Genomic DNA, 24,930 nt, shown 5'->3' with positions numbered 1-24,930 from the left:
CCAAGAGTTTATTGTCGGCATGTAGTGGTTCCATAAGCCCATTTTGGCTGTGACGTGGATGCATAAGGTTTATATTGGAAGTCCAAATATCAATTTCTACTCCTCTGTAAAATATCATCAGCATTGCCCCACTGATGCTGATTATTGTTCCTATTACCTTGGCTTTTCCTTCTGCTAATCCCCAATTTAACTTTTCCAATCTATGAAAAATAAAAAATATGTAATAATTAATAAACAGGACACTAATCAGTTTAGTTTTATATTTATACTATATATAACAAAAATAATTTCTAATTGCACTACTAAAAAAACAGTGTTTTCGGACGGAATTTTCGGACGGATGAGTTTTTGTCTGATTTTTTCGGACGGATTTGGGACAGTTTTAAAGGAGCGGAGTTTTCGTCCCAACTCCGTCCCAAAATCGTGTGAAATTTTTATGGCATGTTCAAACAAGGTTTTTTCCCACAAATTTCGCACGAATTTCATTAAAAAAACAAATTCGTCCCAAAACCGTGTGAAATATTGAGACGAATTTCGGACGGACGCTATTTTTATTTTATTTTATTATTATTAAACCTACAAAATTTGAAGAACAAATTCTTTTCATTTGAGCGGGTCAGCTAAAAAATTTCCCCCCTTTGATATTTTCATCAAAATTGAAAGCCAAAAACTTCCCTCTTCAATGAATTTTCCTCTTCATCTTTTTACAAAAATTAAACCCTAACATTACTCCCTTTCATCATTTTCCCTTTTTCACTTGAACTCAAAACAACACTAACCCTAAACACAACAACAAAAATTTCCAATTTTCATTGAAATCAAAATCAATCATCATGAAATTGAAACCCATCATCAACGAAATCGAACCCCATTAGTTAAGTTCCAGCTTTTCCATCGTGTTGGCCGTGTTCCAGTTTTCCACCGAGTTGTTCCTGTTTCAGATTTTGTTGATTATCGCGTTTGTGTACCAGGTTTTCTCATCGCCTTTGTTGTTCATGTTCCAGTTCTTGCTCTTGAAATCGGATTCAACTGTTACTGCTCTCATCTCATAAGGTTTGTTCCTCTTTTCATCATGTTTGTTCATGTTCGTTCAATCACAAATGGGTCACTTTTGTTCCTCATCTCATCAGAATTATTTTACCGGATTTATTATATTTAGGAGATAGAATGAAGGTGATTCTTGTGTTTTGGGAGGGTAGGAGTAAAAATGGGTATTAAGTTAGAGTGTCAATAGTTAACCGTAAGTATATGAGATTAACCAACAAGAATTTGGCATCCAACATGGCTTAAGATCCTTGTAAAGATGCTTAAGAAGTGTAATTATGAAGGTTTGTTTCTTAAATTGTGACGATTATCGATGTCGGCGAAGTTAGTTCGGAAATATTCAACGCTAATGTTATCACTGTTGGTGTCGGTGTTGCTGGTATTGCTCTGGTTGTACTCTCGGGAAGGTATTGTAATTTAGTCAAACCATTGGATCCAAGTTCATCTCTTGTTGCATGTGTTTAGAAGTTTTGATTTGATTTATTTGGTGATTGAACTCGAGAAATTTTGAAGAATAAGTGTTAGTTAGTTGCTGCTTGTGAATTCAGTTTCAGTTGAATTGTGTTTTTAGCAATCCTTGATTGAATTTGCTGCTTGTAATTTGATTTGATTAGCTTGCTGACCTATTTTCTTGTTTGTTTCATTTCCGTGTGTTTTGTTTATATGTAAAATTTGAGTTTTTTTAGATTTCTGCTTGTTAGTTTTCTGTTAACACTCAAAATTATTTGATTGTTTTCTATAGATTGATTTTATATTTGGGTAATTGTAATTTATGCAGTTATCAACATCTTCGTTGGCATTTGTGTATCTGCATTTCCCTCATCAACATATCGGCATCAGGTCAACATGGTAACACATTTTCGCCACTTTTGTCTTTCACATTCCTTTTCTTTATTATTCTCACTTTTGGTTAAATGCAGGTGAACAAGCTTAAAAGAGAACTTGAAACCCAAAACGTTGAGAAAGTGAACTGGGAAACTTGGATAGGTGAGTTAGACAGAACGATTCATGGTTTCAACTTAAAATTTGAGTATGTAATTTGTACATTTAACATGATTTTCAATTCTGTTTTACAGGTTGTGTAAGTATTTTAGTTGTAATCTCAAGAGTTTGTTACTGTAAATAGCGGCAGCTTGTATCTTTATGTCTGATTTTCTGCTATATCTTTACATGCTTTTTTATATTTTCTTTACTTGTTTGCTTCATTTTAGGGTTCTCTTGGTTGCAGTTTCTGCAGTCTGATTAGAGTTACTCATGAGGTGGTTTCCTATGATATGGTGTGTTGAGATTTAGTGTTCTGGTGCAAATCAGGTATGTTTCCTACAATTTTTTATGCATATTTTTTTTTTTTGCATATGGTATACTTATTTGAGTAGGAATGTTGTGTGTAGGGAGCTGCTCTATTTTTCTGTATCTTCTTGAACTCTTGTATCCATTTGCACCTACACTCCTGGTTTTGCACCTACAGTTTCATTATGGCAAGTGACAAGATCAGGAAATGAAACATTGTTCTAAAGGTTAGTAACAATATGCATAATGATCTTCTCTTTTGTTAACATTGTTCTAGTTCCTTTATCTTTTAATAGGCCTAGTTATTTTTAATGCAAACTACTTGATCATTAGTTAAGATTAGCTTAGTTAGTCTGTTATATAACTTATGATTTTGCTGAGTTTTACTTAATACGTGTTTGCTCCATTAGTACCATTAAGTCAGTCTTGGTCACATTCTATTAGTTTCATTATCTGAAATAGAATCCATAGGAATTAAGAATGTCTATTTGGAAGAAAGTGTTGAAGGAAAGTGGAAAAAAAAGAAGTGAAAGTGAGTAGCTTTTGATGTGAAGTAATGTCTGTTACATTTCAAATGAGAGAGATAATAAACATCCATGGTTAAAAGCTTAAGCTAACATAGCTCTAAAGAAATGTCAACACATATATCCCTCAGAAGACGTAGCAGGCTCTTGTGTAGGGCAGACAATTATGTTTATTTTACTTCCAAACATAGCCTAACCATACTGCTGATGGGGAAAATTTTGTGAACTTTCAATGCCAGCTAGTGTTTGTCTCTTTTCATTTTGTCAAATGTGATGTAGAAGGCATATTGTGTTGTTGCTTATTGTATTATGTGCTTCTGTGATTAAATATCTTTGTTGATGATTTTGACATTGAATGGTTAACATAATTAAAGTGTATCAGTTTTTTTTACTATTCTACAGGCATAAGCAAGTGATGTAGGCTGCCAATGATTGCCAATGTGATGAAGCCTCAAGAATATCTCCTGAATACAATAAAAGTCATTGTTACTCTTATGTATTGTTTAATTAAGTTGATGTATGAATCAATGTTTTTTTTAAGAGGTGTATGTGTATTGATTGATGTTACTCTTGAATGAATTATATGAATGAGACAAGATTTAATTATGCATAGTTATATATTTTGCATATTAGTTTTGTGGCAATTCTCTCGCAAATAAGCCCATAATCTAGTTTGAAAAGTGTGGAGCATAGAAATTTTAAAGTCATCATTGAATATAAGGGTTTGCTTAATTCCGTTTGAAAACCATTGGAATATTTAATTTAAATCTGTCCGAAAATTGTAGAAAGTTTTAACTGTATTCCGTCTGAATTGCGTAGGAAATTTTAACTTAATTCCGTCCGAAATCTGTAGGAAATTAAATTTAATTCCGTCCGAAATCCGTCCCAATTTTAGTCCAATATCCCACAAACTTAAATTCCATAGTTAGTGTGAAAACCGTGCGAAATCCGTCTGAAAGATATTTGGGACGGAATTTGGGACGGAACTATTATTTGCGACGCGGTCTTTTCGGACAACGCCCTTTCTGTCCGAAATCCGTCCGAAAACATAATTTCGTCCGAAATCCGTGGGAAATATCCGTAAATTTCGTCCCAAATCCGTCTGAAATTCCGTTCGAAAATGACATTTTTTTAGTAGTGTTGTTTCATTTAAAAGTCACAAATATCTACTTATAATTTTAATATATCGTTTGTAGTTTAAACACAAATTTCTTTAAAATATTGTTGATAATCTACACGTGTTAGCGCAATAAAAAGAACGGAAAGACGGACACATGAATGCCCATCTTTTCGCTGGTTATAAATAAAATTATTATAAATTGAGAGTATGTAACTTTCCAAGTTATCATGAGTTTAATAATTATGTAAAAGAATGTAATTTCAGGGATTATCATCATATCCTCACAAGACCAAATATAAATAACTTTTTTTTAAGGAACCAAATATAAATAACTTAAGCGCGCTTATAAAATATGGGTGCCCCTAATATGGTCTCTTTTTTACAAGGTCCAACTGTGGACCTCCTAGTATGACCGGTTATTGTAGGTTACCCATTGCTTTAAAAAAAAAATCTCCATAAAAGTTGCACCAATTTGGTTGTCTGGTTGAAGGTTGCAATAGAGATGGTGGAGATACTGTCGGCAATGGAGGCAATGAGCTCTTAAGTTTCATTATGCATCTTTAGTTTAACAGAAGTGCTATACAGTATGAGACGAAAGCCCACGACCGTAAATGGTGGAAATCATGCGCAAGACAGCAAAACATGGGGAGAGAGAAATGAATTAGTTAATGGAAAGATAAAAATCCAAAGGCATCAATTCATTCGTAAGTTGTCGTGCATGGTTTGCTCTCATACAATAAAGCATTTTTCTTAGTTTAAGTCGAGAATTTCATCATCTTTGAATGTTGAGCAGAACTTTTGAGTGGCGAAAGTTTACATTTTATACCATCACATAAAACAACTCCCACATCATGTTGCATGTTTACTGTCAGATCTTTTGGAACTTTTGCGCTGATTGTGCAGTGAAGAGTTCGAGAATGCAAAATGAAGTGTTATTGTTCATGGAAGTCAAAAATTCATCTCATGATTTGTGTTGTAAAGGAAGCGTTTTATGTTTTATTTTTTTTTTTGAAGAAATTAAAATAAAAACTAAACATTAATCTAGAATTGAAGATCCATAAACATTAAATTTCAATCTCAGTTTGGGCTTTCTGTGACTTGATTTTGATTAGTAGAACCAAGACACAAAGATTAAAGACCATATCTAACTCCATAATCTTAATTAGCTCCCACCGTAGAATCTTGGATGTGTTTTTCAAGAACATAAAGGAGGGTTTGGTCACGGGGTGGAAGAAGGAGCCGGAGAGAGAAGAATAAAGTTATAATGCTACATCTACCTGCTATAACCGGTTATATTAAGAGGACCACAACTGGACCTTAAAAAAAAGGATCATATTAGGGGTAACCATAAAATATTAGTTATACATTTTATTCTTTTAATTATTTTAAAAAATATAGTAAAAAATTAATTCAATATTTACTTTTTGTGAGTGTACCTAAGACTCATGTGATGACTATATTCTTGTGACTATAATATACTTGATATTTCAACTTGTAATACTTTATTTTCTAAAATATACGTTTAAATATCTTTATTGTAAAGATATGATTCGACAAGTGTAAAAATTTTCTTTGCAATCTTGGTGCAAACATTAAAATCTAAATTATTCTAAAGTGAAAAGAGTGAGTACCCGAAGGATATGGCCATGATAAAGGTAACTCCTGGAATAAGGTTGTACAATGACATCATAAACGTTGCTGAAATATAAGTCAGTCCCATGCCATAAAGGTTTAGAAGTAAACTTCCCCTGGAACATACATGACCATATTAGTATCTTTAATTAATGTCATATAAAGACTCTTTATATGACCGAAAATACTATATGGAAGAAAAGGTGAACAATTCAGTAGCACTAGTATGTAGCCCGTGCCAAGCACGGGTAAATAAACTGATGTATATATATATATATATATGTGTGTGTGTGTGTGTGTGTGTGTGTGTGTGTGTGTGTGTGTGTGTGTGTGCGCGCGCGCGTGCGCGCGCGCGTCATGGTTGTTAAGATTTATATTTTTTTACACGCATCGTATCAATAAGTTTGGTATAATTTATGAATGAATGTTTGTTTGTAATGAAGAATTATTTTTGATAAATCATATACACGGTGGGAGTCGACAAAGATTGAATCCAGATCAAGGCGTCCAGCTGTATTATAGGATATTTTATAGTTCGGATAGGATGCGTGGACGTAGGTATTAATTATACATCCCAACAAATTATTTGCATTTTGTTAAATAATTATGTATAAATAAGACAATCATTAGGAGGATAATTCAATATATTTATAATATATTTGATGTCCTAAACATATAAACATTGATGATGAATGTGTATAAAAAAAACTAATTAAAAATATGGTCCTTGCGGAGATTCACTTGAATCTGTTTATGTTAGGTTGTTGGTGTTGATTTGAGACGTTGAAGTTTGATTTTGTCACGCTCAAGGTTTTATATTTTATTTTATTTTTATCCATTTTGATATGTTATTTTTTTTTTTTGTTAGTGAAAACATCATTTTGAGGAAACCCAACAAAATATGACTCATACACTCTATAAAAAATACAAAATAAATTAAAAAAAACTCTCATTAAGGGTGTGTTTGGTAGCAAGAAGAAATTAAGAATAGAGAAATAAGTAAGAGAGAGTATGTCAAGAGAGAAAAAGATGAGAAATAGAGTAGAGTGATGATATTGCTCATTTGTTTGATTTTTAAAAAGAAAGAGAAGAGAGATAGAAGAGAAATGTGATTAATTTTTAAAAAGACCAAAATACCCTTACACCTAATTTGAAAAATTGATTAAATTTATAGTTTAGTTTTATTTCTTTTTTTCTCAAAAAGAAAGTTTTATTCCTTTCAAAATTAAATTCATGTAATTTGTACCATAATATAATTAAGGTCATAGTCATATTACATCATATTATTACGCTTTGTTTTTTTATTCAATAATAATTTGCAAAATATTCATTTGCAAAGATACAAATCCCAATCCCCTTTCAGCTTCTTTCTTTCCTGCCGTGTTTATCCTCTCCCACTTCTTTTCCAACATCTTCTTCAATTTATCCTCACATCACATCTTCTCCCTGCCGAGGTTGTCTTCTAAATTGCGGTGAATGGTCTTCTTCTCCCCACCTAAACCACAAACACTATCCTTCCATGTTCAATCTCCAAAACAATTCAATGAATCCTCATGCTAAACCACCACAAGCTACGTCCTTCTATGTTAAATTTGCAAAACCCTTTTACCAAATAACCTAAAATCATCTTCTATTACTGTTGACATGCAAAAGAGGATCCCATAATTATATTTTGCTTCCATTTCTTCCTTCGATTACAGTTTGCTGTGAAAAAGAGGATCCAAGAACATTTGCTTCTAAAATTCAACAATACCCAATTTGAACCCATCGAACATTAAATTATAGCAGTTCAGAATATAGAAGCTGCCCCTCAATCAATTCAGAAAGGTCATGAATATTTTATGTCATTTACTGGGAGAGGTGTTTTGGCTTAGAAGGTGCGTGACGACGGAGGTAAGATTAATTTGCTATCAGTGTTTAAGCATTTTTAATATATTGTTGTGCTGACTTTTGACATTTGTTCAGCTGTTAATGAATTTTAAATAATTTAGAAGACATACAAATGTTGGAACCTGAACCCAAAATTAGTTGTTTTCATTTTGAATATATCAACCATGAACTTAGGATTTCAAATTAGGATGCACGATGTGAGAAATTGATTTCTATATGGATTAAAAAAAACACATTATTAGGTATCAAAATTGAAAATTCTTGTCAAAGTTTGACATCACATATTGAAAGTTCAGTCAAAGCAAAAGCAAAATTAAAACAGAATAAACCAACCAAGGCAAATTACACATTGGCGAATACCTCACGATAAACAACATTGACTGTCTCATTGCTAACTTCGCCATCTTCAGTTAAAATTAGCAACTTCAGACCCTTTCGCGAGGTTACTCTAGACAAAGCCACATACAACTGACCATGTGTAAATACCGGTTTAGGAAGATAGACTCCAACATGCGATAGTGACTGTCCCTGGCTTTTGTTAATTGTCATCGCAAAACAAAGTGTCACCGGAAACTGTCTCCTCATAAACTTGAAAGGTAATCCGGGATCACTCGGCACCAAATTCATTCTCGGTATGATTATTTTTTCCCCTCGATTTTTTCCTGTAATAACAGTTGCCCCTATAAAGTTTCTGCTCAAATCATCAATGATTAGCCTTGTTCCATTGCACAAACCAGCTGCCTGATCTATGTTTCTCATAAGCATCACAGTACAACCCTTTTTTAGCTTTAACCTGTGGGGTGGAATACCCGAACATTTGATTTCATTCAGAAACTCGGTAGTAAACCATTCACTATGTATCTCATTATTTGCATCTGATTTACACACAGAATCCGAGCTGATGTATTCATGCACATTACCCGGGATCATTGATAAAATTGTGTCATTAACATGCTCAACAGCATCTAAAGTTGGAGCAAGTATACCACGTTCCTGAAAAAAGCCATCAACGGTCATATTCTGTAATATGTCGGGATATGCAAAATCAATTAGAGCACGTAGGGGATCAGCGGTGTCATGTATAAGTAGATCGTCCGGGATTGTGATCCCAATTTCGCCGTTTTCGTCAGCATTTTGATCACCATCCCCTATTGATAAAATCCAGTCAGCAAATTCTTTGATATCATGCTGTTCTTCGACATTTGGAGAACCACGCAGCCGCATGTTAGTCGTAAGCTTCAAAACCTTGCAATACTTCCACAATTTTGAGGCATTTATTGTAGCTGCTAGAATCTCTTCTCTAGGTCCTTTCCTAACTACAGGTAGTATTTGTCGAAAATCACCACCCAAGACAACCGTAAGTCCACCAAACGGTTTATGCGTGTTGTCCACACCATCGTACGACATAATGTCTCGCATTGACCTATCAAATGCCTCGAAACAGTACCGATGCATCATCGGTGCCTCATCCCAAATTATCAACTTTGCTTTTCTGAATAAGAAAGCCTTGGGATCTTGTTTATCTATGGTGCAATTAGATGCTTCATTAATTTCAATAGGGATGTTTAATGAAGAGTGAGCTGTGCGTCCACCAGGTAAAAGCAACGACGCTATGCCACTTGAAGCCGCATTCAAGACAATGAACCCTTTGGACCGTAATCCAGCAGATAATGTATTCCATATAAAAGTCTTGCCGGTGCCTCCGTATCCATATAGGAAGAAAAATCCACCTGATCCAGACTCAACAGAGCTAACTATTTGATCATGTACAGCCTTCTGTTCTGTTGTTAGCTTGGTCATAAGTTCAGAATGTAGCCTTCCCATAACTCCCTTGTCATAATTGAGTTGGTCGACAATGAACTTGTTGCTCATTGCATCCATTGTAGAAAAATCTGGCTTTGGCATGGACTTGTAATCTTTAAGCGACCTTCCGTTTGTTCGCAGCAACATTTCAATTTCAGTTAAACATAATTTCTTGAGATCCTCGTCCGGAATTCGCAGATCTATAAAATTATAAAAATAAATGTCAATGCATGTTGTAAATGAACCATACTTTATTTATTATACAACAACCTATTAAATATTTGTACCTGGCATGTGTAAGTCCCTTCTCCTTTGGTATAATATACCATCAGATAACAAACGCCATGTTGCATTCCAAACATCTAAGACATTCGTCAATGTACTCATTCCCATCAGACGAACAAACAAACTGCGCAATTGATGGCCAGAATACGTTTCGCTTGCATCAGTAATTAAATCTATGAACTCCTTGTCGTCTGATAATAACCCAAGAGCATAACATGCTTCCTTATATGTATTGTACTTTCTGCCACTTACCGTACGTAAGCAGCTGTACCCCATGCATCCCTTTTGTTTAGTTAAAAGTAATCTCAAGTAGTACAAATTACCCACACCAGGAGGGGTGTATTGCAATCTACCAATCTGGTAACCAAACTGTCGAGGCTGCCATCTTCTCTCAGATTTTAGGTAAACAAACCGTGAAGGAAATTCTGAATATGTCAGATCTCTTCCTTCATGGTACATACGATTTGCCTTGAACCAAGCCAAAAACATCGTGCAAAGGGCTTCACCTCGATTAACAACGGCTTCTGTATGCTCACCACCCTTAAATAAGATGGACTGTTCATTATGAAGGTGAAAATTTAATTTCAAGACCGGAGGCCATTTTTGGTGGATGTCAAAAGCAAAAATCCTCCATACAGCCTCACACGGTGAGACATATCTACAGTCATAGTACTGTTTTATCTCGTCAACCGGCTTATTCTTGTCAGCGGAATTAGGATTGGTGGATACACCTATAGTTGCCCTGTCTGGTCCCTTGTTTACATACTTAAACAAATATTTTATCGAGTTAGATTTATTACAATACTCAACATTAACATGACCTCCGTACCTCATTAGCAGATGAGGGTTATAGGGGACAACATATCGGTTATCCAGTTTGGCTCCATTCTTTTCAGTTGTAACTCCTGTGTCACGCCTTTTATATCTTGGATATCCTTCCTCGTCTATGGTGGTAGATGCTTGGAGTTTCTTGGGGTAGTACTTTGAACATTTTTCTTTTTTCATGCATGGTGATCCTCGATTAAGCGGTCCGCACGGGCCATGAATCATATAAGACGTTACTGCTTTGTGTAACTTCGGATACAAAGTACTGTCTGGAAGTTCGGCTGATATTATTTTGTCAATGTCATTCCCAGTCTTCAGTTTATTAACCGAACCTAGCCAAATTAATATGTGTGCATGAGGAAGTCCTCTCTTCTGAAACTCGACTGTATACATCCCTAAAATGTATACAACAAACAAACAACATACAATTAACTATGAGTGATCGGGAATATGATAAAACAGTAATAATTAAAAAAAAACCAATAGACAACGGCATACACATTTAGCAAATACATACCTGCATCAACCTTTCCAAACAACTCATCCTTCTTCAAGTCATCCATCAACTGATCCAGCTTCATTTTGAAAACTCTGCAAACAGTATCGGGTCTGTCTGAAGCCTTCAGATTACTCTTTTTTAAGTAATCTTGAATTTCCCTCCAATTTGCATTGCATGTGATAGTTATGAAGAGATCAGGGTATCCAAATCTCTAACATATTGCCATCGCATCCTGACAATTGTTAAACATATACCTCATTCCTCCTGTGAACGAAGGAGGCAGAACAATTTTACGACCAATATCACTTGAATCTGTTTCACCGTTTGTGACGGCCTCTTGCAATCCATTTAGGATGTTACTCCTAATTGTCTGTTGATTATTCCTTATGTAAGTAAGACGCTGAGTCTCCAACATGGTATAACAATCAACCACAAATTGTTGAAGTAATCTTCTGGAGCGAACAACATTGCCGAATTCAACATGCCTGTCCTGAAGTCTATACGAAATAAACTCCCTCATCGTAACCGTTTTCCTTGTACGATTAGGATTATCATACTCCTCCTGGCAGATTTTTATTTTGGTGTGATATCCATCTTCTCCTAATGGGAACAATAAAGGGTATTGCAATGGCAAGAAAGCTACGTGTGTCTCGTACAACCTTACAAATTCCCCTCTAGTATTTTTAACAATGACATCTCTTCCCTTCTCAATGGAGTTTGGATCTCCAATAATTAATGCGGCTACCTCATCGCAAGATGGAAGATTGTGGACCCTTGAATCCTTTGTCCGATTACCAAAAAGTCGAATGAAAAAATTAGTTGAACCACCTTGCTCAACGTGGTCCCTGACTTGTCTAAATTTTTTCACCAAAGAATTGTTTCCATCGACCATTTGCTTCAAGCTATTGACCAACGACTGATCAATAGGATCTGAACCAACATCATTACTGTAAAAAAAATATATAAATAATTTTAAAATACGATCGTTGAGCTTATAAGTATCAATATGCAGAAAAGAAAAAAAACCACAAATGTACCTGAAATACTTCATCCTATTTTTAGACTCATTCCTAGTGTCGTAAATATATAATTGAGCGAATTTAGGAGTACCACCTTCGTCAGGCATCAAACTACCCATCCGATGAAAATTTTGTCCACTCAAGATGAATTGTGGTGGTCCACCACCATCGTTGCCATCTCGTTCAACCGTACCCCCAAGCGATGTGAACGAAAACATGCTATTATATGCTCTTACATTATCCCAAAAATGTTTACTCTTAACGTGATCTCCGTTAAGAAGACTGTACAATGGCTCAGGTGGTTTAGTAAGAAAAGGAAGTACCACCTTTCCATTCATGCAACACATTGAAAACTCAGCAGTTGCTGGATTGATCCGGTCATCCACACGTTCACCAATCCACATTTTGGACTTGCATTTGCGACAAACCAGGTCAGGATCACCCACATCCAACAAAACTGTTGAAAGAAATAAATGCATAAATTTAATGAAGAAAATTTATTAAGCTACAACTAAAATATAAGATGTAAAAAAAAAAAGGACATGGTCACTATATATTTACAATGAAAAACTCACGTTCACATTCCGCTGATTCATAAATCAAAGATTGGATCATAGGATTGAAATCATCAGCTGTTAAAAATCAATATAAAAATATATTATGGACTGTATAGTAAATCAATTTTCGGACTTCATTTTCATTATCAAATAGTGTCAAATATGTATGATATATGTTATAATAATGACACCACACATTAAAAAATGCGGGCCCGGACATAATACCTGGATCTTGAATATGTGAAAATGTAAAATCATCGTCTGATAAATGGTCAAAATCAAGTGTTACAGCAGGTAGATTATGTTTATGATGTTGTGGGATGCACCGTCGTTTGCTCCTTACATTACTAATCAACTCGGATAAAGGCGTGGTATCATGACCTACATACAGTGGTTCCTTAATGATTTTGTTGAAAGATGAATATATGTATATAATAATAACTAAACACTTAAAAAACTTATATACCCGATGTGTTCAAGGTGGTAGGTGTGTTGAACGCTGGCGTCGATCGACATTGACTTGTATTTCGCTTGCGGCGTAGTGCCAGAGGATTGGCTATTTAAAATGGATATAATATAATCAATATTTAATTCTAATGCTATTTAGTAACTTATGTTTCTTTTTTCTTGTCAGGAACAGAGAATTCAGGAATATTGAAAATAATAGAAGTCTATAATCACGGTGATTTAACCAAATGTTATATAGTATGCATAATATTTCTCATATCAATCTTATAAATTTCAACATCATGTTAATGAGCCGTTTGAACTGATGACAAAGGTCTTTATTTTACCGCTAGGTCATACTTACATATGGAGTTCTGCAAGCTGGACGAACTGAATTGACACTGGTTATGATTGAAGTGAGTTCTTGGCGTCGTGGCATTCGTTTCAGTATTTTGGTCTGTACAGAAAAAGAAAAAAATTGGTATGTTAAACTTTAAATGTAATTAATATTGCACATAGTGTTCAACAATCACATTTTGATAAAATAAAGTTTAACTAAACCAAATCAAATATTGAGGTATACATTGACGCTTTTTTGAATTTACCCTGCTCCTAACGTTGTAAACATCGGATAAGGGTGATGTCCCATGATCTGTATAATTTTTAGTTTCATAAATAGTCAAAGAAATGAGAATATATCAAAGTATGTAATTAATGTCTATGATGAAAAAAAATAACACATGGTGTAGATCCTGAATTGGATGGTGCAATGAGTGTTGGTGCAGGTAGAATTTTATGTGTATTTCTTTTTCCTTGTATTGACACATGCATACATACACTAAAGTTGTGTTGTGATTTCTCGATATTTGGATTGTGTCAGTAGGATATCTCTTCGCGAAGCTTTTTAGGTTAACACACATTTGCATATATGCCGACAGGTATATATTGTTGTTGCTATCTTATACATATGCTTATGTTTAATTAATGTTATTAACATTGAATATACTTAAATTATGGTTTTAACTGCATTCAAATCTGCTTATGTTAATGCAAGGTAGCACTTACCTGAGGTGTTTCGCGAATCTGGCAAATTGAATTGACCTTCATTATGGTTTACACCAGTCACTGGTGGAGACACATTGGGGTGGGCATTTTCATCTACAATGAATTGAACAATGGTATGAGAATTGTTGTGTTATGTGATACATTTAATAAATGATGTGATAATACAATAACACTGTAATACAATATTTATTTTTGAAGATAACACATAAAGTATACCTTTGCTCTTTCGCAAGTGACCTGTTAACATCTGAAAATATAGAGAATTTGTACCCATTGCTACAGATGTATTCAATTTCTTTGGAGCAGGATCACTTCTAAAATCTGAACGACAAATGAGTTAAATGTCGTCATGGTTTTAAACATTATATAGTGTGTGTCGTGGTTGATAACAATACAGTCATGTGTTACAATTACATGAATAAAAGATTTTGCTAATTATGTTTTTAAATAAACGGAGATACATAAATAATCAGTTTGTTTATGTATTTCAAGCAGTTTACGTCTGAAAAAACTAAAAAAACAACTCAATTTAATATGCACATTGGGTATGAATTGTCGACTGATAATAAAAAATTTACTATTCGATGTATCAGAAAGAGGTGTTCTTCTGCCCTTGAAGTCTGATGTATTGCATGGAATAGAATCAACCTTCTGATTACCGATTGAAGCATCTGACAGGTTTTTACAAATCAAGGTAATTAAAAAATTAACAAAATGTAAATGCAATATATGCAGTAACTTAAAAATATAACATAGAAATCACCTTTCTGGTTGTTGATGGTTGATCGTTTATTCTGTAGTATACTTCTTCTTCTTGCTCTGGCAGCCTTTGTGGTCAAATTATCCATCATGGACAATATCAGTGATACTGCGGGAAGGAATTATTCCTTTGATAGTGAGAAGCTATGTTTAAAACAACAAAATATACCTTGATGGTGGGAAGGAATTCTGTTAACGTATATGCAGCACAGGTAACTATCTAGTTGCATATGCGTGTTTTTATGTTTTGCATATACTTGTTAAAAATTTCCTAAAAAAATGTATTCATTTTGAGAAAAAAACTGTGTGAATGATGGCTGTGATTGACCTTATTCCCAATAGAGACGTACCTATATATAGAAGAAATGGGTTTTCAATAAAGTACAACATTATGATCGTAATGAATAATTGATGTCGGATTATAAAGTTCAGATTACAATCGAAGTCAACTTGTGTGCCTAAAAAAAATGTCAAATCTAATAATGGCGAGATAAAAACTAACACAAAAATCGCTCAAATATTTCCATAATAATGAATTGATTTTTTTTTTGAGAGAATAATAATAATGAATTGATGTCAAGTCCTATTAATCACAATCTGATATACGAAATAGTAATTAATGACTTTAACAATTTTTTTATTTGGTTAAAAAGGAACTATTCTTATTATTAATGTATTATTATAATGTATATGTAATACTTAAGTGCTGACTAAATTTTAGTACATTCAGCACAGGTAACTAAATCACACACACATGAGTTATTAGATCTGATTTATGCATCTAGTTGCATATGGGTGTTTTTATGTTTTGCATATACTTGTTAAAAATTTCCTAAAAAAAATGTATTCCTTTTAAGAAAAAAACTGCGTGAACGATGGCTGTGATTGACCTTATTCCCAATAGAGACGCACCTATATATAGAAGAATTGGGTTTTCAATAAAGTACAACATTATGATCGTAATGAATAATTGATGTCGGATTTTAAAGTTCAGATTACAATCGAAGTCAACTTGTGTGCCTAAAAAAAATGTCAAATCTAATAATGGCGAGAGAAAAACTAACACAAAAATTGCTCAAATATTTCCATAATAATGAATTGATTTTTTTTTGAGAGAATAATAATAATGAATTGATGTCAAGTCCTATTAATCACAATCTGATATACGAAATAGTAATTAATGACTTTAACAATTTTTTTATTTGGTTAAAAAGGAACTATTCTTATTATTAATGTATTATTATAATGTATATGTAATACTTAAGTGCTGACTAAATTTTAGTAGTATCTGTACCATATGTTTAATCGTCTTGTTTTTGTGCATTGATTTTGTTTTGGATTTGCACTTGAAAATATCATACGTACGTGGGAATTACGAAAATACATCAAATTGGCACGTGCAATTTTATAATATATGCAAGCAGGTACACATATTTTCTGAGATTTTAATACTTTGGATAGCCATATTTATTGTTGATTGATTTATTTATTTTTTTTGTAATCCTTCGACACAGAATTTAGAAACAAAGATAAATTTATTGATAATTGACGAAATGGACTGGTAACAAACGATCGAATAAAAAGTCTTGAAATCAAAGTACATGGTTGTAGAAAACCAATTATTAATCTTAGAATTTAAACAAAAGAGTAGCCTCTTATCAAATTTGGTCCCAATATTTTATGAATCCATAGTTTTTCTTGGACTCCATGAATAAGAAGGCAATTCCACCTGAAGATGAGACAAAAAAAGACGTACACATCAATACAATGTTATTCACAAAATTTGAAATTAAAAATTTGAAAGCAAATGAATAATATAATTACAAACTAATTCACATTAGGACAAACGTTAGGACATAACAGACCTATTAAATAGAGTGATGAATTTTGAAGGCATCAATAAGTGCATCATCATCAGTGATTTTAGCAACTGGGTAAAATTCTTCGCCAACTGTCATTGGCTGAATGCTAGCACCAATCATCAATAGGTATGATTTCCCAACCATGTTAGTAAGTTGTGTTGGAATATATGTAGCCATGTCTACCTACACCAAAGAAAAGACAATATTATTAGAACAATTTTTTTTTAAATTTTAAAAACATTACTAAACAAATAGATACAGTGAAAAAACTTTGCAAGTCCGAAACTACCTGTCCAGCTTGTTCAAGTATGTTGGCACATGAAATACCAAAGAGCTCAGCGGACACACGATCAGGCATCACAAACATAGATGTTCCGGTATTGTCAACAACCCGAAGCTTAATGTTATACCTATGCAAAAAAATATGTCATTTTAAATATACCACAATTTATTACCACTAATAAAAATTAATGGTGCACAGTATATTTAAACCGAAAGATTGATTATTTGTTTCTCATTCTTACCTCGGAATGACGGTTAATACGTGTCTGTCACACCTCCGACAAAAATACATACCATTGTCAGGAACAACCTTTTTATGGCACTTACATGAGACATACCACCAGCCATTATCTGTGTCGATCAAATCCACTGTGCCTAGCGTAACATACTTGGACCCCTATGTAGTTACATGTTACCGATTTAATAAATAAATTAATATTATATTTATCTAGTGTGTAGTTGCAAAATTACAAAAAAAAACATGAAAATTTTAATAATTGAGTTAAGAGATATATAACGGGTAAAAAAAATTACCACCGAGCGGCTGCTAAGATCATTTACAGTGGATCTAGCAGTGGAGTACACCCATAGGTCCAATACGTGCAACTTTGTATTTCCATTCGTTGCATAAATTGCCTTATATGGGGAAAAATTTGAGCCGTTCATCCTGTAAATTTAATAAAGAAATAATTTATTAGGTATGAAAATATTTTTTAGTTTAGTAGTGAATCGATATTACAAAAAAATAACAAATATATATGTTTTTTAGTATATACCTATGCCTCAAAGTTGCAACAGCATTAATTTCTGGATTGAATAACAACTTGGTATAGGGTTCAGCATTCTGAACAGTGGGTACACCTGAAATGGATACATGTAAGACATCAATGAAATACCAAGTTAGAAATATTTGAAGAAAATTTCGTTGTATACCTTTCCACAAATTCATTTTGGCAAACAGCATCACAACACATGCATTGTCAGAAGATCCAGACAACACAAAATCACTCAGCTTGTCCATGCAACCTCCATGGAGAATACACTTAAAAGATCGTCTAGAAAAAAACAAAAATAGCATAAAAGATCGTTAAATGTTTTGTCCTTAAATAATTCTTACGGGAGAATAGAAAAGGAAAAGGAACAAACTCATTGTTTTGTAATGTCATTGACACAACGTTTTGCATTTTGCCATCAATTAAACAATCATCCTCAACCTGGACCTTGGATAGCATTCCAATAACATCTACGACATTCAAAATTAAATTGTTTGAATTAGACCCCAATTGAAACAAATACTGATAATGTAAGTGCTCTGAAATTACAATTAATTATCTCTAATAAATTATATATTTTATAAAATATGTGTAAGTTTCCATAAACTTACCAACCAAAACCTCGGATCTGTAACGATGTGAAAGGAACTCGTCAGGATGAGTGAAAAAATAAGAATAAATAGGTGCCAACCCATCATCAACCGGTTTGATTTTGGTTTCGTCCATAAAATGAAGAAAATAGTTGTGTCCAGCAGGCTTTACTTCAAGGTTGTTAACCATAACTCGAAAGTTGTACATGAGATACACTTTATCCTCTTTGAGAAGATTTTTGAATTTGTCAATCAACTCTTTTCCAACATTAGCACAGATCTTATGCCCCTGCAATGTAAAAAAAAAAAATCAAATTGTGTACATAGGAGTACGACGTATTTTTAAAATTGTTCAGAAAAAGAAATTACATAAATATTTAAAAACTCACATAGGAATCCATCAAAACCATGTCAATGGACAAAGTATTAGCAGGTTCTTCAGAATCTACTGAGCGCCACAATCCTATAACCCTTGCTATAAAACACCATTGATCCTTTTGATCGGTGATGCCAACGATTGAATCAAATGCTGGGGCCATTTTTAGTTGATAAGTAAAAACCTTCTAAAAAAGCGTTTTCTTTTTTAAGAAAAAATATACCGAGGGACAACTGTGATTGCTTAGCTAAAATGTAGAGATATTTATACAGGGAAGAAATGAATTAGCATTAAAGTCCAATAATTATGATTTGACTACATAATTGTTATAGGACTCAATAGTTGAATAAATAAGGATTGAAATCAATAATTATGATTACATACGTACTGAATTAACTATAGTTCATTACTTGTATAGAATGTCAATGCGATTTTTTTTGTTCTGTTCCACAGCCTAAAAGGACACTTATTTTGTAACAACGTGTAGGTTCCACTGCTTGTATTTTTGTATATTAATTATGTGAAGGTTCTTATATGTGTTATGAACAAAAGGGCATTGAAAAAGTAACTACTATTGTAGTTTTGATTATATTAATTATTCAATTTCTCGCACCTCTCCTTCAAAAAAAAAAAAAATTCTCGTACCTCATAAATATATGGCATCAATTTGATTTGCAAATGAAACTTGTTTAGCATTTCTTATGATAATTGAGTTTTTTTTAATTTAATAAACTTGTAATTTCTTTCAGTGGTAATATTTTTAAGATGACATAATCACATGGACATGTTACAGGTAATAATGGAATCAATCCTTCTAAAAAAGCGTTTTCTTTTTTAAGAAAAATATACCGAGGGACAACTGTGATTGCTTAGCTAAAATGTAGAGATATTTTATACAGGGAAGAAATGAATTAGCATTAAAGTCCAATAATTATGATTTGACTGCATAATTGTTCTAGGACTCAATAGTTGAATAATCAGGACTGAAATCCATAATTATGATTACATACGCACTGAATTAACTATAGTTTATTACCTGGATTGAATACATTAGAATGTCAATGCGATTTTTTTTTTGTTTTATTCCACAGCGTAAAAGGACACTTATTCTGTAACAACGTGTAGGTTCCACTGCTTGTATTTTTGTATATTAATTATGCGAAGGTTCTTATACGTGTTATGAACAAAAGGGAATTGAATAAGTAACTACTATTGTAGTTTTGATTATATTAATTCTTCAATTTCTCGCACCTCTCCTTCAAAAAAAAAAAATCTCGTACCTCATAAATATATGGCATCAATTTGAGTTGCAAATGAAACTTGTTTAGCATTTCTTATGATAATTGAGTTTTTTTTAATTTAATAAACTTGTAATTTCTTTCAGTGGTAATATTTTTAAGATGACATAATCACATGGACATGTTACAGGTAATAATGGAATTAATCCTTCTAAAAAAGCGTTTTATTTTTTAAGAAAAATATACCGAGGGACAACTGTGATTGCTTAGCTAAAATGTAGAGATATTTTATACAGGGAAGAAATGAATTAGCATTAAAGTCCAATAATTATGATTTGACTGCATAATTGTTCTAGGACTCAATAGTTGAATAATCAGGACTGAAATCCATAATTATATTTACATACGCACTGAATTAACTATAGTTTATTACCTGGATTGAATACATTAGAATGTCAATGCGATTTTTTTTTGTTTTATTCCACAGCCTAAAAGGACACTTATTCTGTAACAAAAGGGAACTAAACAATTAACTACTATTGTATTTTTTATTATATTAATTCTTCAATTTCCCGTACATCATAAGTATATGACATCCATTTGATTTGCAATTAAAACTTGCCTAGTATTTCATATGATAATTGAGGTTTTTCATATTATAATAAAATTGTAATTTCTTTCAGTGGTAATATTTTTAAGGAGTCATAATCACATGGACATGTTACATATAATAGTAGAATTAATCCTTGTATTTTTGAAGATTTTTAAACGATATTGATAAAAGTCTACATTGGGGTAAGTAATAATGCCTCAATGCAAAGATGCCAGGGGAAAAGAAATTTGATTTCTGATATAAGCTTTACGTATGTTCTAAAAAGCGTTTTATGTATAGTTTTGATTATATTAAGTCTTCTAATGTTTGTGCATGCTAAGTATATGGATAACTGAGCTATGTTTTTGACAAATCCTAATATTATCAGGTGACATAATCACGTGGTTCGACGACAGATAAAGGATCCAATCAGTCTATTGAGGATAAAAGTCTTCGTTGGGGTAAGCAATATGCTTCAAGATGGAGATAAAATTTCTTTATTGTATCTTATGCATATTGACATAGTTTCCTTTATAATTTATACGTAACTCAGTGGATTATTAATATTTTCAGGGGATATAATAATGTGGATCAGTTGCAATGCATGGCCCTCGTTCCTTATGGTTAGAAAGATTTCTAAAGGTTGGACATAAAATTTTTCGATGGGGTAAGTAATACGATTCAATATGAATATGTTTGAAATTTGATTGCTGATACATGCCTCACTTATTTTTGTAATAGCGATTTATTTTCAACTGGTTTCAACAATTTTTCTTAACTGCGGTTTTTGAATAAAATGGAACCCAAGAATTCTTAAACTGATTTTGTTGTTTGTATATAATATCCTGTCAGTATGGTCAATCGTCCTAATAAATTTGTTGTTTGGCGGTGAGGTAAGGAAATAAATTTGAACTCAGTAATAAGGTAATCGCTTAAATTTGGGCTTTATTTTTTAATTCTGAATTAACCAAAAAATCGTACAATAAAAACTTTAAGCAAGTATTTACGTAGTATAATGAAAAGATATGTAAAAAGTAAACAATAGAATGAGAATTTATTGAAAAAACCAAAATGAAACAAAATAGTTCAAACCAAATTAGAAAGACAGTCGCCAATTGTCACACAATTATTCAAAATGAAAACACGTAAAGCATGAAAGCAAATTGCTGAAAACGAAAAAGAAATGACAGGGAAAACAGTCCAACAGCTGACAACATCAAACAAAACATCAATCCTTTTCAACTTTGACATTCTTCAAGATCTTGGGCGGGATCGGACTGCTTGAATTGCCGCTTTCAAACGGGAATGACCTCTTAAGTGATGTCTCTGCAACTGAATCAACAGTTAAATCAATTGCTCCAACATCATGAGACTTAGCATTAGGAGATGCAGTGTCACTAAACTTAGGCAATAGGTCCTGAAAATCATTAAATTAAGACAAAATGTGAGTATCATATCAAACATGATGGAAAATTAATGGGTAACGTAATTTTGAATACAACCAAAATAAAAAACACCACAACACAACAAATCTCCACGATGTTACCTGAGCAACATCAACTGCAGCATTTTTACCCTTATCCACATCATTGTTAACGACAGAAGAACCATCGGTAGGAGCACTGACCTGCAGTACAAACCAGCAAATATAATCAGTAACGATAAGTGAAGGATTGCATGTTGTGGTTGTAATATTTAAAAAGATTAAATAATAGCGTATTTTGTTACATACGCTGACATTGGTTGTTGCTAACTTAAACTTTTCAATCAATGCCTTATCGTTTGTCAGCTTCCTCACCCTGTAAGATGTTTCAAACCTGGTATCATTGTTGATGTTTGACTCGACCTTAAACAGAAAGGTTGAATCAACCAAGCTTGATATCTCTTCTGGCACAACTTCAGACGTTATTTCCTACATTATTGTATTAAAAATACAAAACGTGTCACACCCGATCCATGTTTAATGAATCAAATAAAAACTTAGATATAATTAGCCACTGTACCCCAGCCGACTCGATCATTTCAACAGCTGTTTTTTTAAATAATTTTGCTGCATCACGGTCAAAAAGGACAAATGTCGCCGAGTCGGTCGAGTCAATTACACGGATCTTGATTCGGTACCTAACAAAAATATTAAAAATTACAGAGAATAAATGTTAGATATCTCCCATCTCTTATTGGTATATCAATAACATAAAATGATGAATGTGTGCTGTAAGTTACCTTGGACAAACATTCACCACATGTTTGTTACACTTAGAACAATAGTACATTTTCTCATCAGGAATAACTTTTTTGTTGCACTGACAAGCAGTGTACCACCACTCATCCGCATCAAGAACACACTTGACAGTTGCTAAAACAACAAAAGCAGACTCCTGTATGAAAGGAATAAAATTTTGTTATTAAAAAAACAAATTTTGATTGCAATAAAATCACACAGTAATTTTACCAAAAGGCTAACAAACATTGTAAGATATTACCACTCCACAATCCTTCAACCCCTCCAATTTTATTCGAGTAGTGACTTTTAGGAAATCATCTTCGTCACTCAACCTGGCAGGATCCTGGATCAAGCAAATTCCAGGAGAAGGGGAATCGTCTTTCTCAAGCATCCTGCGTGACATCAAAAACATGTAACTATGGACACAGTTTGAACATTTTGTAACTGATTGGATATCTATTTACTATAGTCACCTTTTTTTCAAATCCTTTGCAAATGTCAGATCTGGATTAAATAACAACTTGGTCGAGTATATAGAATTCTGAACAGTAGCAGAACCTACATAAAAGTGAATTGTTTTTATAATTATTTAATTCTTCAATTATTGATCAAATTGAACATGTCATATTTAAAATAAACGCAGAGACAAATCTACCCTGCCATATCTTGATTTTAGCCATCAAAACAACAACCACAGTGTTTTCAGTCTCGCCAGCCGCGACAAAAGCATTTAGTTCATCCACATATTGTCCAAAGAGGGTGACTTTGAATTTGAAACTGTAAAAAAAAAATAACACAATTAAAATATGATTCATTAAAACATCAATTAGAGTATTTTAGGCACACAAACCCATCAAAGTCCAACTGAATAGCATTCATCTTCGTTTTTACACCATTGCGTTCATACTCCCTCTGAGTTCCAACCCCGGTTAGCATTCCCATGATGTCTGGAACATCAAATAATATAAATCATAGTTAGATTTAAAAAATCGAATTGTGCAATTAAAAAACAATTCAAACAATACGACATTACTTACCGTACAAATAATCAGTATTGTAATCCGCAGCAAAAACTTGTGCAGGACTCTCAATAGGATAGATGCTAAAAGGAACCTTCTTGGAATCACATATTTTAACCTTAGTGTTGAACTGGAAATTCAGTTTATACTCATGCTTGGTGGTTCTATATGAACCACCATTTGAAGCAACACCAAAACCAGACATCGAGTACACGTGATCCTCCTTCAGCTCCTTTTCAAACCTATAAATTAAAGTCCGACGCACAGTAGCGTGTATTTTGTTGCCCTATCACACATGACAATAGGTTAACAAATGACATGAAAAATGGTACGTAAATTACAATAATATCGAAATATGATGCTTACAGTGGAATCCATGAGGATCATGTCAAGGGAAAATGGATGACTGTCACGTGAAACATCCCTTACCAACCACAAACGAATGACACGAACAACAATGTTCCAATTCTCGTTAACTGGGCTAATTTCAGATATAAAGTCGATTTTGGGAGGCATGACGCTTAGGTTTCAATAGGACAGGAAAAATAGATGCGCAGGGACTTAGGATTTGTAGGTGAGGGCGTTTAGGAAAAGGTGAACAATGGTCCTCAATATCATGCCTATTATATAGCATTTTCACACCACTGGGGCTTAACTGTCTTTACATTATGTTGCATCTTGTTTCGGAGGGAATTTTGTCTCTGAATTAAGTTGACTTCACAAAATCAATTCAGAAAAACTGTGGCATTCAAACAATTCTTTAAAAGGTACTAATTAGGAGACCAGAAATTACCTTTTTTGCAGACAAAGGAGACAGAGAATTATTATCAGCTTTAATGAATTTTAAAAATTCAGCTCATATATTGATTGCATATAATTTTGTTTTGATTTCATTTTCAGGAGGTAATGGAATTTGAAGTTTGTTCACTAATTTGATGACAATTTAATGCGGATTGTATTTGGTGATCTCATTTAGTCAACTATTTTATATGCAAGGTGCAATTTGATGATGATGGCATACGTGAAATGTACACAACATTAATTGAATGCGGATTGTATGTGGTGATCTCATGTAGTCAACTATTTTACATGAAAGGTGCAATTTGATTATGGCATACGTGAGATGTCAACTATTTTAGGGATGACATTGAGAATTGACAGATTTAAAAAGCATTAATTAATAATTTGTGAGAACATAGTGTATTTGAAGGATGA

The 24,930-nt window shown here is 33.2% G+C and overlaps 5 protein-coding genes and 1 long non-coding RNA gene across 15 annotated transcripts in view; 1 reads left to right on the top strand and 5 right to left on the bottom strand.

Moving 5' to 3' along the window:
• The window catches only part of LOC146932724 (WAT1-related protein At1g25270-like), a 28,934-nt gene that overhangs the window by 1,618 nt on the left and 2,386 nt on the right, over positions 1–24,930 (bottom strand). For all 4 annotated transcript variants that reach the window (XM_085704447.1, XM_085704449.1, XM_085704448.1 and 1 more), the window contains 2 exons: positions 5,610–5,726; positions 1–200 (listed from right to left, as the gene is read on the bottom strand). The exon at positions 1–200 is cut by the window's left edge and continues 56 nt beyond it. In XM_085704447.1, the coding sequence (XP_085560573.1) occupies positions 1–200; positions 5,610–5,726 (317 nt within the window). The remainder of the gene's footprint in view (positions 201–5,609; positions 5,727–24,930) is intronic.
• LOC146932725 (uncharacterized) lies at positions 6,940–24,930 on the top strand. 7 transcript variants are annotated; one of them, XR_015007226.1, is made up of 10 exons: positions 6,940–7,503; positions 13,123–13,193; positions 13,289–13,416; positions 13,819–13,873; positions 13,994–14,113; positions 14,594–14,694; positions 14,801–14,971; positions 20,861–20,933; positions 21,046–21,139; positions 24,616–24,930. It is a non-coding gene; the product is annotated as an uncharacterized LOC146932725 (long non-coding RNA). The 7 variants fall into 7 exon arrangements; XR_015007224.1 differs by having other exon boundaries at positions 13,990–14,113; XR_015007223.1 differs by having other exon boundaries at positions 13,990–14,113; positions 14,801–16,183.
• Positions 7,718–10,952, bottom strand: LOC146932729 (uncharacterized). Its single transcript, XM_085704443.1, has 2 exons — positions 9,591–10,952; positions 7,718–9,503 (listed from the first exon to the last, which is right to left on the bottom strand). The coding sequence occupies exons 1-2, from the start codon at positions 10,804–10,806 to the stop codon at positions 7,843–7,845; spliced, it is 2,877 nt and encodes a 958-aa protein (XP_085560569.1). The 5' UTR covers positions 10,807–10,952; the 3' UTR covers positions 7,718–7,842.
• On the bottom strand, positions 10,931–12,534 carry LOC146932728 (uncharacterized). The gene is made up of 2 exons (XM_085704446.1): positions 11,950–12,534; positions 10,931–11,859 (listed from the first exon to the last, which is right to left on the bottom strand). Exons 1-2 carry the CDS (start codon positions 12,408–12,410, stop codon positions 11,124–11,126), a joined length of 1,197 nt encoding a protein of 398 aa, XP_085560572.1. The 5' UTR covers positions 12,411–12,534; the 3' UTR covers positions 10,931–11,123.
• Positions 16,508–17,330, bottom strand: LOC146932727 (uncharacterized). Its single transcript, XM_085704451.1, has 3 exons — positions 17,146–17,330; positions 16,911–17,031; positions 16,508–16,804 (listed from the first exon to the last, which is right to left on the bottom strand). Exons 1-3 carry the CDS (start codon positions 17,193–17,195, stop codon positions 16,628–16,630), a joined length of 348 nt encoding a protein of 115 aa, XP_085560577.1. The 5' UTR covers positions 17,196–17,330; the 3' UTR covers positions 16,508–16,627.
• Positions 21,503–24,430, bottom strand: LOC146932726 (replication protein A 70 kDa DNA-binding subunit E-like). Its single transcript, XM_085704444.1, has 11 exons — positions 24,082–24,430; positions 23,734–24,001; positions 23,547–23,643; positions 23,352–23,473; positions 23,170–23,254; positions 22,956–23,088; positions 22,696–22,850; positions 22,476–22,593; positions 22,205–22,384; positions 22,019–22,099; positions 21,503–21,889 (listed from the first exon to the last, which is right to left on the bottom strand). Exons 1-11 carry the CDS (start codon positions 24,229–24,231, stop codon positions 21,701–21,703), a joined length of 1,578 nt encoding a protein of 525 aa, XP_085560570.1. The 5' UTR covers positions 24,232–24,430; the 3' UTR covers positions 21,503–21,700.

The sequence above is a fragment of the Medicago sativa genome, chromosome 4 (assembly GCF_051527215.1).
Source record: "Medicago sativa cultivar Bolivia chromosome 4, Bolivia_mono, whole genome shotgun sequence".
NCBI lineage: Eukaryota > Viridiplantae > Streptophyta > Magnoliopsida > Fabales > Fabaceae > Medicago > Medicago sativa.
Note: the sequence above shows the minus strand (reverse complement) of the source record. Positions and strands in the feature narration are given on the sequence as shown.